Source organism: Nannospalax galili, unplaced genomic scaffold (assembly GCF_000622305.1).
Source record: "Nannospalax galili isolate Female #2095 unplaced genomic scaffold, S.galili_v1.0 scaffold743, whole genome shotgun sequence".
Taxonomy (NCBI): Eukaryota; Metazoa; Chordata; class Mammalia; order Rodentia; family Spalacidae; genus Nannospalax; species Nannospalax galili.
Genome location: NW_008349552.1, coordinates 270,384 through 283,506, shown reverse-complemented (window position 1 = coordinate 283,506; position 13,123 = coordinate 270,384). Strand labels below are relative to the sequence as shown.

The following is a 13,123-nucleotide window of genomic DNA, read 5'->3' as shown; positions in this document are numbered from 1 at the left end:
CAAAACTAGGAATGGTGCAGTGCCCAAACTAGGAGTAGAGAACAGTGGGGGAGATGGAAGGGTGAATGAGGTTGGGGGAGTCAAGGCGCGGAGGGCTCTGCGATAGACTTGGCCCAAGTGGCCTGAGGATAGGAGAGCAGGTTAGGAGAGTTAGCCGGTGGTGCAGGTTCTGGGAAGCAGAGAGAGGTGAGGGTGGTGCCAGGTCCAGACGCAGTGCTCTTGGAGCCCAAGGAAGGCACTAAGTTGGTCTAGGTGAAAAGGATCAGGAAGCAGTATTGGTTCCCCAGGTGTCTGGGGCCCCAAGACTAGGAATGGCACAGGGTCCAAGCTAGAGTATAGAATGCCAGGCGGGGGGGCAGGGGGGTGGGGGGTGGGGTGGAAGGGTGAATGAGGCTTAGGGAGTCCCGGCGCCGAGAGCTGCGCTGTAGACTTACCCCAAGAGGCCTGAGGATAGTAGTCGAGGAAGTAACTTTTATACTTATGCTTCACTTTGGGCAGAGAGCTGTTATATGCAGATCAAGAAATGCTGCTGCATGCTTTGGTTACCAAATTAAGTACTATTTCTCCAATTGATTATTTCTGATGTTTCAAGATAAAATTTGAAAGCATGAAAAAAGTGGAGATATTTTTCTCTGTCACATGAAATGGATAACCCCAGAGACACCTCTCCACTCTCAGAGAAAGGGCGTCACTGTTCTTGTTATTAGGAGTCCTGCACTTCACTGGAAATGTTAGAATGTATTTCAACCTGTCAACAACTCACTAACAACAGATATACCTAGTCTACCTCCCTAATAGCCCTCAGAATAAGGATCCCTCATCTTCCTCCACACCTTCAATTCCTATGCTCATCACTTAGTGCTCTGGTGAATGCAGTCGCTTGTGTTTTACCCATGTTAGGGTGCTCCTTGTATACTTTAATAATAAACCAGTACTTCTGCAGTCTCTGTTCAGTGTGGCACTCTGTACAGTGATTCCAATTCAGGGTCCTTTCTTCCTATGATGCTGCCAACCTATCAAGGAATCAGGCTAATTTTTCTTGTGAAGGGTTGAATGGTAAATACATTAGGATTTGGGGGCTATACAGTCTAAGTTGTGGCTACTCATATGTGTTCTTATAGCACAAGAGCAACCATATTTGTACCTGAATGAGTGTGACTCTATTTCAATAAAACTTTATTCGTAAATATAAAAAATTATATTTCATGTAAATTTTACCTACCTATGAAATATTGTACTTCTCTTGATTTTTCTCCCAAAATTAGGAAATTTAAAATCAATTCTTCATTTAAGGGATATATAGACAGAGGTGGTAAGCTAGGTTTGGCCTGCCAACCACAGTTTGATGATTCCTGAATTAGCATGAACAGAAAATCAGATTTGAAATACTGTGGTTTAGTGATTTCATCTACTTTGAGTTAAGTTGTTTTGTTTCATCAGCTGAGCATAAAACATAAAACATTTCCCTCTGCTTTGTTTTGGTTTTGCTGCAGGCTCTGGAAATATGGCCGTGTCACATCCCATCGCTGCCAGCACACCTGAAGGGAGCAATTATGGAGCAATAGGTATTTCCTACCATGAGTCCTTCGGTGGATCTCTTTCCTTTTTCACCAGAGATTAGTGTGCAAAGGACCCTCCAGCTGCTAGTCACTGGAGCATGGGCAAGCCAGCTCCTGGTGAAGCTGTTCTTTCATGTAGAAGATGAATTGGTGAGATAATCTGGAAAGTTCCTTCCAGCTCCACTTTCTACAGTTCTATTGTTCTGTTTCTTGGATCTGCTCACTACACTTGGGCAGAATCCCCACAGTAGTTACCAGCAACTTCCAAGACCCCCAGGGGGAATTTTTTATAATATATTTAAAATTACATTTAATTAATTTATTTGGGAGGAGGGCTTACAGGAGTCCCTTCTCTCCTTCCACTATGAGGATCCCAGGGATTAAACTCAGGTCAGCAGCCTTGGAAGTAAGCATCTTTACTCACTGAGTGATCTTGCTGGTCCCTTGGGGGCTTCAAAAATATTATTTATTTATTTATTTATTTATTTATTTAATTTGTGTGTGTGTGTGTGTCTCACCTGTGCTGAAGTTAGAGAATAACTCTCTAGGATTGGTTCTCTCCTGCCATTTTGTGGGACCCAGGGATTGAACTCAGATCTCAGGCCTACACACAAGTTTCTCTACCCTCTGAGCCATCTCACCAGCCCCATGAGGATGTTTTCATACCCAGCCTGAGTTTAGGGCTTGAAAGACATGTCACAGCCAGCCACCATCAATCGACCAGCTGTTTCATTCTCAGGTTTCAGTGGCTAAGGGCATCTAAAGAGTAAGGAGTGCTGCAGGTGAACACAGCTGTAGCTGAATAGGAGGGTGAAGTTCACAATGAGCCTGCACACTGCCACCCAGTCAGTCACTTGGAAACCCAGAGTTCATTTCCTCACCTAAAAGGAACAGAATTCCCCGATACCTGTCTTGTAGGGTAGGGCCACATTGGCCGCCAGCTCCTTCCAGGGCGCTGTGAATGAGGCTTCTTCAGATGTCCACAGAGGACTAGGAGTCCTGCTCTCCTGCTCTATAATTCTGTAACTTTGAGCATGTGGGCTCGGTGTAGGCTACTTATTTTTAGTTCTGTGAGAACAGGATTTTTTTTAACCATCTGAACCGAAGAAATAAAGTGGAAGGTAGGCTCAGCTCTTGTGCTCAAGCTGTACAGAACCCATCTGCTCCGGGAAGCATTCATGGGAACAGAAGAATCCCTCCCAAGAATATTGTTTTCATTATGTAATCATAGAAATGGCATGTGGGGGTTTTCTTGATATAAATACTTTATCTGTGAGAAACGTATAGCTGGTGGATATGTGCTTCCATATATGTGTGATAGATGCTGCAAATAACTGTGCATGTGTGCACTTACATATTTGTGTTCATGTTTTAAAATATGAAACATGAAAAATAAGCATAATGTTATTTTTGCATCCAGATATTAACAGAGCAGATACCCTTTTATTGCAACATGTATTTGGCCCTAAAAATTGACAAGTTAAACATAAAATAGGAAGTCCACTGAGAAGGCAGGAGAGAAAGAATGTGTCTTATGAGTAAAGAATTAGTTTGGACCAACATGGTATTTTCTGAAATGCGTCAGGAATGCGCTTTTTTTTTTTTTTTCAGAGAAATGGGCTCCACAGGCTGTTCTTGGTTTTTGTTTGTTGTTTGTTTGTTTGTTTGGTAGATTGGTGGGTTGGTTGGTTATTTGATTGGTTGGTTGGTTGGTTGGTTGGTTGGTTTTTTGAGACAGGGACCTACTGTATAGCCCCGGCTGACCTAAAACTCACTATGGAGACCAGATTGGTTTGGAACTCACTGTGCAGACCAGGATGGCCTCAAACTCACAGAGATCCACCTGCCTCTGCCTCTGGAGTGGTGGGATTAAAGGTGTGTGCCACCACACCCCGCTTTGCTCTTGGCTTTTAATGGCAGATGAGTTTTCTCTTTCAGATGAGTCAAGCTCCAGTCCTGGAAGGCAGATGTCTTCCTCTGATGGTGGGCAGCCATGCCACTCAGACACAGACAGCTCTGTGGAAGAGAGTGACTTCGACACCATGCCAGACATAGAGAGTGACAAAAATGTCATTCGGACCAAGGTACCAACCCTGCCAGGCCATAGTTTCTGAAAAGGAAAAGACTTCAGTAGTGGAATAAACTTGATCAATCCCTCAATTTTCTCAGTATTTTTCCTTCAGGGGAAGTCAAATTTCCCAGAGGGTTTAGAGAAAATGTAACTGAAGACTAAAGGCAATACTCTGTCCATTAGCACTTTTCTTCTTGTGGGGAAGAATGGAAGAGAACAAGGCATAAATACTCTCAGTACCTCGAGTGTTTATGAACATCAAAGGAGAAAGTATCCAACCAAATGGTAGAGCTTCACCTAAGGGCTTCTCTGGGAAACACCCTGTTTCTGTGCATAATATCCTTCAGGAGTAAAAACCATCTCTTTTTAGCATATATTTAACATATTGTGTTTTACCTGAGCGAAGATATGAATGTAAACCACAGTTTCAATCGTATGTAATTCAAGAACTACGAACTGGGCAGGTCTGAAAGCCAAGAAGTCAATATTTGAGATGTGTGAAGTGTTTAATACTCAATAGGCTTCCCACTTTAGCCAAATCTTTGGTATACCGGTACAAACAGTAGTGTTTTCATCACGGTATCCTGGGAAAAGCAAAGTTAACAGAAAAGTCTTGCTGAATAATTTTAATCTCTACTGAGGATTAAATTTAAAACTCTAAAGCTCTCCTTTGTATTTTATTCAAGAAAGGTCAATTACAGTTTTGCATTCTCTTTTTATTGGTATTTTAGATGTTCCTTTACCTGTCAGATCTATCTAGGAAAGACCGGAGAATTGTCAGCAAAAAATATAAGATTTATTTTTGGTAAGTAGATGACAAGTGGGACCACGGTTTCCTTAAAAGTATTGAACTACTTAAATTAATGTACGTACGTATGTATGTATGTATGCATGTATGTATGTATTGCAATGCTAGAGCTCAAACCCAGGACCACATACATGATAGGCAAGGCAAATACTCTACCACTGAGCTATATCTCAGCCCTTAGATTCTTTATATTTAATTTTTTCTTTGTAAAAGCTACAACCACTTACATCACAAGGGATTAGTGTTTAACAGGGCACAGATATCAATGATGATGCAACCAACTTGTAACAAAAAGGACATGTGATTGCCATACTCGTGGACCTACCCAGGAGGCTGAGCTGCCTACGGTCCCATCCACCCCGCTCCCCCCACTCTGAAACCTCCAGGCTAGCTGTGATCTTGTAGCATCATTTTTGCTTCTGAAGAATATATCTTCTTGGATGCATATATTAGAGGAAATCCAGAGACAGCAGGATCACATGGAATCCTATAGCTGGACCATCATTTTGGATCTAAGTGTTATTTAAGAGAGCTCCAGCCTCTGTATGTTGACCCCTCATCTGTTACTTGCACTCTGATGGTGTTTAATCAAACAGTATCCTAAAGGGATAATGTGGTTATGCAAAAAATAGATTTTACATTCTTTTACAAAGGGTTATACAAAGAAAAACACTATTTTTGTTGGGTGCCAATCATCTGTTTCAAGTATATCAATTCAGTTGGGTAAATTTAAGATCAACTTGGCCTACATAACAAGTTCCAGGCCAGTTAGGGCTGCATAAGGAGACTTTGTCTCAAATACAATAAACAAACAAATAAATAAATAAATACATAAATAAAAAAGTCAGTTAATAGTGCCAGGGTTCTCTGCCATAACAAAACCAATAGTAGTAACTAAGGCAAGTTGTATTTACTTCTCTCTCTCCCCCTTTGACCAAGATACTGTCTACCAAGTGTCCAAATGCAAAGAAAGGGAGAAGCAGACTGGAAAGACAGGAACTAAATCATCAACTTCTAGTTGCTTTTGCAAGCTAACTATGGATTTATGGGGTAGAAGTATTCTTTAAAACTGAGCGAGGATTCCACCATTATATTGGAAACTCCTATTTCCGGTTCTTTCTGCTATAGGAACATCATCACCATAGCTGTGTTTTATGCACTGCCTGTGATCCAGCTGGTCATCACCTACCAGACAGTAAGTACTGCTCCATCTAGAATCCCAGCTTCCATCCACAGAGCAAGTCTTTACTCTGACTTAAGGAGAAAAGTTTAGCTTGGGATCAGTTCAAATATTAATAAAAAAATAATTTATTTCCCATTTGGATTCCAATTTTTCAATGTATTTCCAATTGTTTGATCACAGAAGGACCTGGGACCTTTTACTGTTTTGTTTACCAACATAAAATCATTCAGTCATAGTATTTATCAGTGGCATCCATTATTTACCATTCTGAGCTTTCTGATGATCATCGGGAAACAATAAGTGGCACAGATAAAGTTCCAGACTAGCAGGCTGGGATGGAAGCTCTGTTGGCAGAGTGCTGCCTAGCATGCACAAAGCTCTGGCTGGGTTCAACCCCCAGCACCACGTAAACTGGGCGTGGTGGTGCATTCCAGCCATAGGGAGATGAAAGTAAGAGGATGAGAGGTTAAAGGTTATCTCAGCAAATAATGAGTGCAAGGCCAGCCTGCACTACATGAGACTATCTCAAAATATAAAATAAAAGCTCCAGACTGGATGAAAGAAATCAGATGTCCAATTTAGCCTGTGCCTTCTCATTGAGGATTTTTTTTATAAAAGTTTCATGAAACTAACAAAATATTAAAACAACAACAAAAATTCAAGATCACATGAAGAATATGATACTAAGACATCTTGAGAATGCTCACTTCTCCTTCTTAGAACCCTAGGATCCAGCTTACTGATGCAGGAATTTGATTTGGGGTCCAGATCTCCAAGTATAAGTTCTCTAGAAGTTATGAGACTTGAAAAAGCCCACTTAGAATGGCACAAGGCTAAGGGTGTTTTATGCAGTGTCTCACAAACTTTGCTGTGCATTAAAATCACGTAGGGCACTTTAACAATCCCAGAGTCCAAATCGTAGCCCACACCAAGTAAATCAGCATCTCAGAAGGTGGAACCAAGTGTTAGTAATGTTTAAGTCCTTTATGATTCCTATGTACAGCCAAGTCTGAGAGCTAATGATCTAAAAATACTTAGTCCATTCATACCTGTTACATATAAAGGCCAACGGCTTTTTGAGGTTTGAACACCACTGTTTATAGTTGAAATATTCTCTGTATACATGGGAACATTGTCAGAGCTACAACTTACTATGATTTGACTAGGTTCTTGATGAAGAAGGGGATAGCTATAGAAAGCAAAACACATACTTCCTCACTGACCTGCTCCATGGTATCCTTTCCACTTAGAAGAGGGAGAAGCTCCATATCTTCCCAGCACTAACCTAAGAAATAGGACATAGAAAGACAGACTTAAAAGGCAGGTCCCAAATGTAAGCATTATTCATAGCCCTTTTATCATGATGACAAAGGACTCACATTTAGTTGAATTTCATTTTGAGGCTACTCAATCGAGTGCACAGAATATTTTTAGCTAAAACAAGCTGCCAGCATTATAGGAAACATGTGACTGCTTTGTAACAATCATGATCCATCCCTCTGAGAAGGACCACGGATTACTTTTTAAAATTATTTATTTAATAACCACATAATTAGAAGAGGCATTTCATTACAACAGCATTGACATATTCAATAACAATTTCCAGAGCTAAGGTGCTTCTCTTTCAAAATTGGCTGTAAATTTTTAGGTCTACAGTTATACAATATTGTACTCCATATAAACCCTATAAGACATAAAATTAAATGAGGTTTTAAACTTTGAAAAAGATTTCCATTTCATTATTAAAATACACAGTTTCATTCAGAAAAATTAATTTTTAATACAATTAACACTAAGATGCATATGCGTTTCTAATCTCTATATATCTGATTATTACTAGTCACAGTTGGTTACTTTCTGAGCTCCTTGGCATATGAGCATGGATATAAAGTAATCAGATAGATTCCAATGGTAATGTTTTTCATATCTAGTGATTATTAAGGAGCAAATTTTTATGCTTTGAAGAACTTTTTTTGTACACCTACTTCCCAGGTAGCACCCTCCCATAACCTCCCTCCCCCCACTAGAGCCATTATACTCTGATATCCCTGGTACTGTCTGCTGCGTTGTCGGCACCCCCAGCCATTCCCCACTACTTGCCCTTCTGGTGAATCTAGTCAGCCTATCTAGAGGTCTTTGTTTTAGGAGGGTCAGCTGTTCCTCATCTAGTGGTAATCAGTTGTCAATATTCCTTTGGATAAGATTGGGGTCTGTTGTTCAATTTCCCAGTTCTATGCTGGGCACTGTCTGGGAGTCTCTTGGGCCACCCTGGTCAACAACTCAAAGGAAGGTATCTCCTGTCTGGCATTGTTGCTGGTTATGTAGCCTTTAGCTATACATATGGACTCTTATGAAATTATTGCCCCCTTTAATCTTTGGTTATACTTTCCTTTTGGATGTTTAAGGCCACACAGTTGGTCCAGATAAACCCTTTACTCTTAAGATCGTTTGAGGATCTGTTCCTCAGGGGTCACATGGGCTTGGGAGGAGCCCTGGCTCCTTTCTTTTACCAGTTCCGCCTATGTGAAGATAAATCAAAGGTCCTGTTCCACCATGGTTGGCTTCGCTCAGAAGCATGGAGGAAATTATTCCTCTGTGTTGACTCTCCTCTTTATAGACTGGACACTGGTTCAAGTCCATCTGGTGGGGTCTCCTCAGCCTCCTTGATCAAGAGGACAGGTGACCCACCACTATTATAGGACATTTTGAGAGATGCTCATAGTCCCCTGGAACTAGTCGACCTAGGAGGGCAAGGAGCAAAAAGTGTCCTTCATGTCCCTCTGACCAAATTATTATAGACCTCAAGAAGGTTAGTTCCACCAGTCTGGTATTTTTAATTACTGTGTGTCATGTAGATAAATCCTAGGCAAAGACCAGTTGTTCTCAGATAAACCTTACCTAGACATATATTTCTTGATCAACTATGTATAATTTATCAGTAGGTTGTAGGAGTAATATGGTTCTCTCTGGTTTTCAAAACTAGCTAGGCATTGTTTATCTCTCACATTGTCTCACCCCTCCATCATGGTTTTCCCTCTTAAGGTGCCCCCACTTCCCCCCTTTCCTCCTTGCTAACCTCCTTTTCCCTTTCTCCATCCTCTCTTGAGCTCCTTCTTTCCCTTTATCCACTAGTTTCCTTGTATACCCTTCCCTCCCCCCCCCCTTAAACTAACCCAATTTTTATCCATATCTCCCTTATTAAGGCCTGCTTCCTATTGTTCCTCTCTTTCAGGTTATTTCTTTTCCTTTACCTCCCTGTTTCCTTTCCATTATCCTGGTTCCTGTCGTTATGTCTGGTCGCATTCTTATTTATCAGAGTGGTTCTAGGATCCACATATGAGGGATTACATTTTTAACCACTGACAAAGCATCCCTGTGAGCCATTTCTGCTCTTTGTGACTTCAGGCAGTCTCAGCCGCTAGAGAGAAGCCTCATTTCCTCTTCTCTCACTTGATTTTACAGGTGGTAAATGTCACTGGCAACCAGGACATCTGTTACTACAATTTCCTCTGTGCTCACCCCTTGGGCGTCCTGAGGTAAACCAAGCTCTCTCATTCCTCATGAAGCATTAGAGAATCTTTTCTGTCTAATATGACTTCAGGTTTTTTTGAGTTTTTAAAATATTTTATTTATTATTTTTAATTTTTCTTATGTGTATGAGCATATTGCCTGCATGTATATAAATGCACTCATGTCGTACAGTGTTTGCGAAAGTCAGAAGAGATCATCAGTTCCTCTGTAAGAGGAATCAGTGCTCTTAACCTCTGAGCCATCTCTCTAGCCCATTGCTCCAGTTTTTTAAAACACACACACATACAAACACACACAAAACAAACAAACAAACAAACCCCAAACAAACAAGAAAACCAAAAAACCAGCTGAGGGAAGCTCTCAGGGTATACCAGGTATGCTTATCTTTTCCCTGTGTGAGGGAGGGCCCCAGGCAACTTTCCTAAGACTAACCTGCAGAGGCACGGGCAGTGAGGTTTTTGAAAGTCAGGTCCCTGGCTATGGTGGCAGATGCCTATGGATATAGGCGACCTCCTTGTCCCATTCAATCACAGAGCCTCATGAGGTAGATGTTATCATTACCTTCATTTTTTTCCATAGAACAAGCTGTAGTTTTTATTACTTAAAAAAGCCGGGCGTGGTGGTACACGCCTTTAATCCCAGCACTTGGGAGGCAGAGGCAGGCAGGTCTCTGTGAATTCCAGGCCGGCCTGGTCTACATAGCAAGTTCCAGGACAGCTGGGGCTACAGGGAGACTGTGTCTCAAAAAGACCAAAAAAAAAAAAAAAAAAAAAAAAAAAGCTCATGGTTATTTTGCTTTCTGACTCTGTGCTTGTGCCTTCAACAATTTCACAACAATTTTTTGCTCCTCAATAAGGAAAGGAAAGCACTCTTGATCCTGTCACGAACACATTTAACACACATAGAACCACCGTAGGCCCTGCTGACGTGTTTTTTTTTTTGGATAATCTCATGAGGATGGTAGGTCTCATAGCACGCCCCCCTCAAAGTCTGCCTGGGCACACACCACACGCAGATTTTGGTGCTTTCCCAACCTTCTTGGTATAAAGGTAAACAATCGTGTTACCAGGGGTCCAGAACAGCCTAGTTTTGTTAGAGGCTGTGTTGTAGGAAAGTCTACAACAGTATGTCAAATGCTGGACCATTCTGAATGCCTGTAAACACCATCCCCAGCCTAAAAGCCATTACATTCATTTTTAGACGAAGATATTTAGGCATAGACAGGTAAGGACCTGCTGAATTCAGGTCCCTTCCTTGTTAAATGATGCCAGAGTTTGTCTCCAGACCTGGCTATTCTAAAACCATCAGAACATGGTGAGAAAGAGTATTAGCCTAGGAGGTAGGAACCTGAGTTCCTTCTCTAGGACAGAACTAGCTTTGAGTTCCTGAAATAGAGCTGTTGTCTGTTATCTATGTTTATCTGAAATTCACAGCTGGAAAGCTGAATATTGACACATAATGTGGGTCTACCAGTGAGAGTTCACTCCCATAGTGTAGCTACTAAAATGCTTGTCCATCTCTGGGACAGCTTTTTCTCAGGACTCATGCTTGGCCAGGGTCATCAGAACAAGAGAAGATCAAGCAGGGATGTTGCATGGGCATTCCTGAGAGGAAACAGCCTCATTAAGCCAAGTAAGCATCTTCAAGTCAAGGAGCTAAATTAAAGGGGATTTCTGGTGATGGTTCAGCCCTGAAATCCTAGGGAAAGGTTAGTGATGAAAAACACTGAATGCTGAGTTCACGCACACATTTTCACACTCATTCTCTGAGTCCTCATGATTGTTTTCATACTTATGATTTCTCATTGTCCCTACAGTGCCTTCAATAATATTCTCAGTAACCTGGGCCACGTGCTCCTGGGCTTCCTCTTCCTGCTGATAGTCTTGCGCCGAGACCTTCTCCATCGAAGAGCCCTGGAAGCTAAGGACATCTTTGCTATGGTGAGGAGAAAGTAGGCAGATCAAAGGTAGGAGCTGGGAAGGACCAAGATTCCAAGCAGGTCCGCAGAGGGGGAGGGACACTTGGCTTGATGGTGTGATGATAAACTGCATAATGAGCCACTTGAGGCCAACATTTGGGCTTCCAGGTTCCACATGTCACTAGTAGTGTGTCTTTCTGTTAACAACCCTTTCTCCTCTTTTCAGGAGTATGGGATTCCCAAACACTTTGGTCTCTTCTATGCTATGGGCATCGCACTGATGATGGAAGGTGTGCTCAGTGCTTGTTACCATGTCTGCCCTAATTACTCCAACTTCCAGTTCGGTAATTAGAATTTATATCAGCAACATAGATTTGAGTTGCAGGAATCTTGTGCTGGGACCCTTCCAAGCATTAAATTCATATTCTCAAGGCACTTGGGGAAAGCTGAAATGATCTGAGTATATCTTGCCATCGAACACGGCTTCTGTATGTTGTACCCTTTTTTTCTCTCAGATCATCTTTTAGACTAGAAAGCACTTCCATCTAATGCTGATGCCATGGAGAGTCACAAAATCAGAGAATGGGCTAAGCATCGCCACCTTTAGATTCCTTTTCCTGTAACTTATCTAGTTGTGCAGTTAGACCACTCTGGAAGAAAAGTATTGGAAAATCCAATTTAGAGTAGACTAAATAATCACATGTCTGGAAGGCAGAGAAAGAGAGAAAGCTTGTGGCAGGCTTCCCTGGTGGCTCTGGCTCCATCTCTCCATCTGACCCCTTGTATGTATGTACCCAGCTAGTGTGCTGGCTTTATCCTGAGCCTAACTTGTTCATAGTGACCAAAAGTAGCCAAAGCAGATCCTGGCTTCAGGTCTCCATCTCCAGTTCCAGAAGAGATTTCAGGTTGGCTTATAGAAACCTCTACTTAGACCAAGAAAACATCTTATAAGAAACCCCAGAATTGGCCAAGTATGGTGGTGCATGTCTTTGATCCCAGCACTTGGGAGGTAGAAGCAGACAGATCTCTGTGAGTTCAAGGTCAGCCTATTCTACATAGTGAGTTCCAGGCCATCCAGGGCTACATAGTGAGACTTTGTCTCAAACAAACAAGCAAATAAAAAACACAGAATAATGTTCCCTGGTTGCTGGTCAGCTCAGGCCTAGGTGGCTACACCAATCAGCAAAGGAGATGGGATTACCTTTGGACCTTTTACCCAATTCTTGGCTCCAAGTGGTCCCATCCCTGGAGCTAAGAGTTGGGTAAAAACTTTTCTGAAACCAAGAAACTGGGAAGATGTATGTTTCTGAATTTAAAAGGAGGTAGATAACAGTCAGTCCTGAAATATTACCAAGGAAGAAGAGCAGGATTGTGGTGTGTACCAGTAATTCCAGCACAGAGGGAGGTTGAAATAGGAGGAGCTCTAGTTCATGGCTTGTGTGGGCTACATATATCTCAAAGAAACAAAAAAATTAAAAATAAGAGCTGTGCAATGCTCCCCACACTCAAAGATAATGATTTTAAAATAGTTTGTTCTCTGATCCCCAACTGTTAGAACACCACAGACATTTTGTCAGGTTTAATTTTTAAATTTAAATTTTATTTTATTTTATGTGTATGAGTGTTTTGCCTGTATGAATGTGACTGCTCCTCTGTCATGCAATGCCCAAGGAGGCCAGAAGAGGGCATGGGATCCCCTAGAACTGGACTTAGAGATAGTTATTAGCCACCATGTGGGTGAGGGGAACTGAACCTGGGTCCTTTGTAAGAGCAACCAGTGCTCTTAACCACTGAGCCATCTCTTCAGCTCCTAAAAAACATTTTTAATAAACAAAACTACAGCAAATAAGGTCATTTGCTGCCCAGAATAAAGAATTGATGCTTCTAAATGTTTGCCTTAGATCTACTTTTTAGAACAAAAAAACTATGGTAAAGTTTAACCACTTTTAACCTATTTTGAACCCTTTCAAGCAACCCTCCTTCCCCTGCAGAGACAGAAACCAGGACTTATTTGATATTTCTTCTATTTTGCTTTTGTATTTTTACTACAGTT

General features: G+C 41.5%; 1 protein-coding gene and 1 pseudogene across 1 annotated transcript in view; one reads left to right on the top strand and one right to left on the bottom strand.

Annotated features, from left to right (window-relative positions):
- The window catches only part of Sidt1 (SID1 transmembrane family member 1), a 129,471-nt gene that overhangs the window by 95,454 nt on the left and 20,894 nt on the right, over positions 1 to 13,123 (top strand). Inside the window, exons 11-17 of the mRNA XM_008846986.2 lie at positions 1,494 to 1,565; positions 3,498 to 3,643; positions 4,362 to 4,435; positions 5,567 to 5,633; positions 9,084 to 9,157; positions 10,969 to 11,092; positions 11,297 to 11,414. Coding sequence (XP_008845208.1) covers positions 1,494 to 1,565; positions 3,498 to 3,643; positions 4,362 to 4,435; positions 5,567 to 5,633; positions 9,084 to 9,157; positions 10,969 to 11,092; positions 11,297 to 11,414 — 675 coding nt within the window. The remainder of the gene's footprint in view (positions 1 to 1,493; positions 1,566 to 3,497; positions 3,644 to 4,361; positions 4,436 to 5,566; positions 5,634 to 9,083; positions 9,158 to 10,968; positions 11,093 to 11,296; positions 11,415 to 13,123) is intronic.
- LOC108491488 lies at positions 9,936 to 10,327 on the bottom strand (annotated as a pseudogene).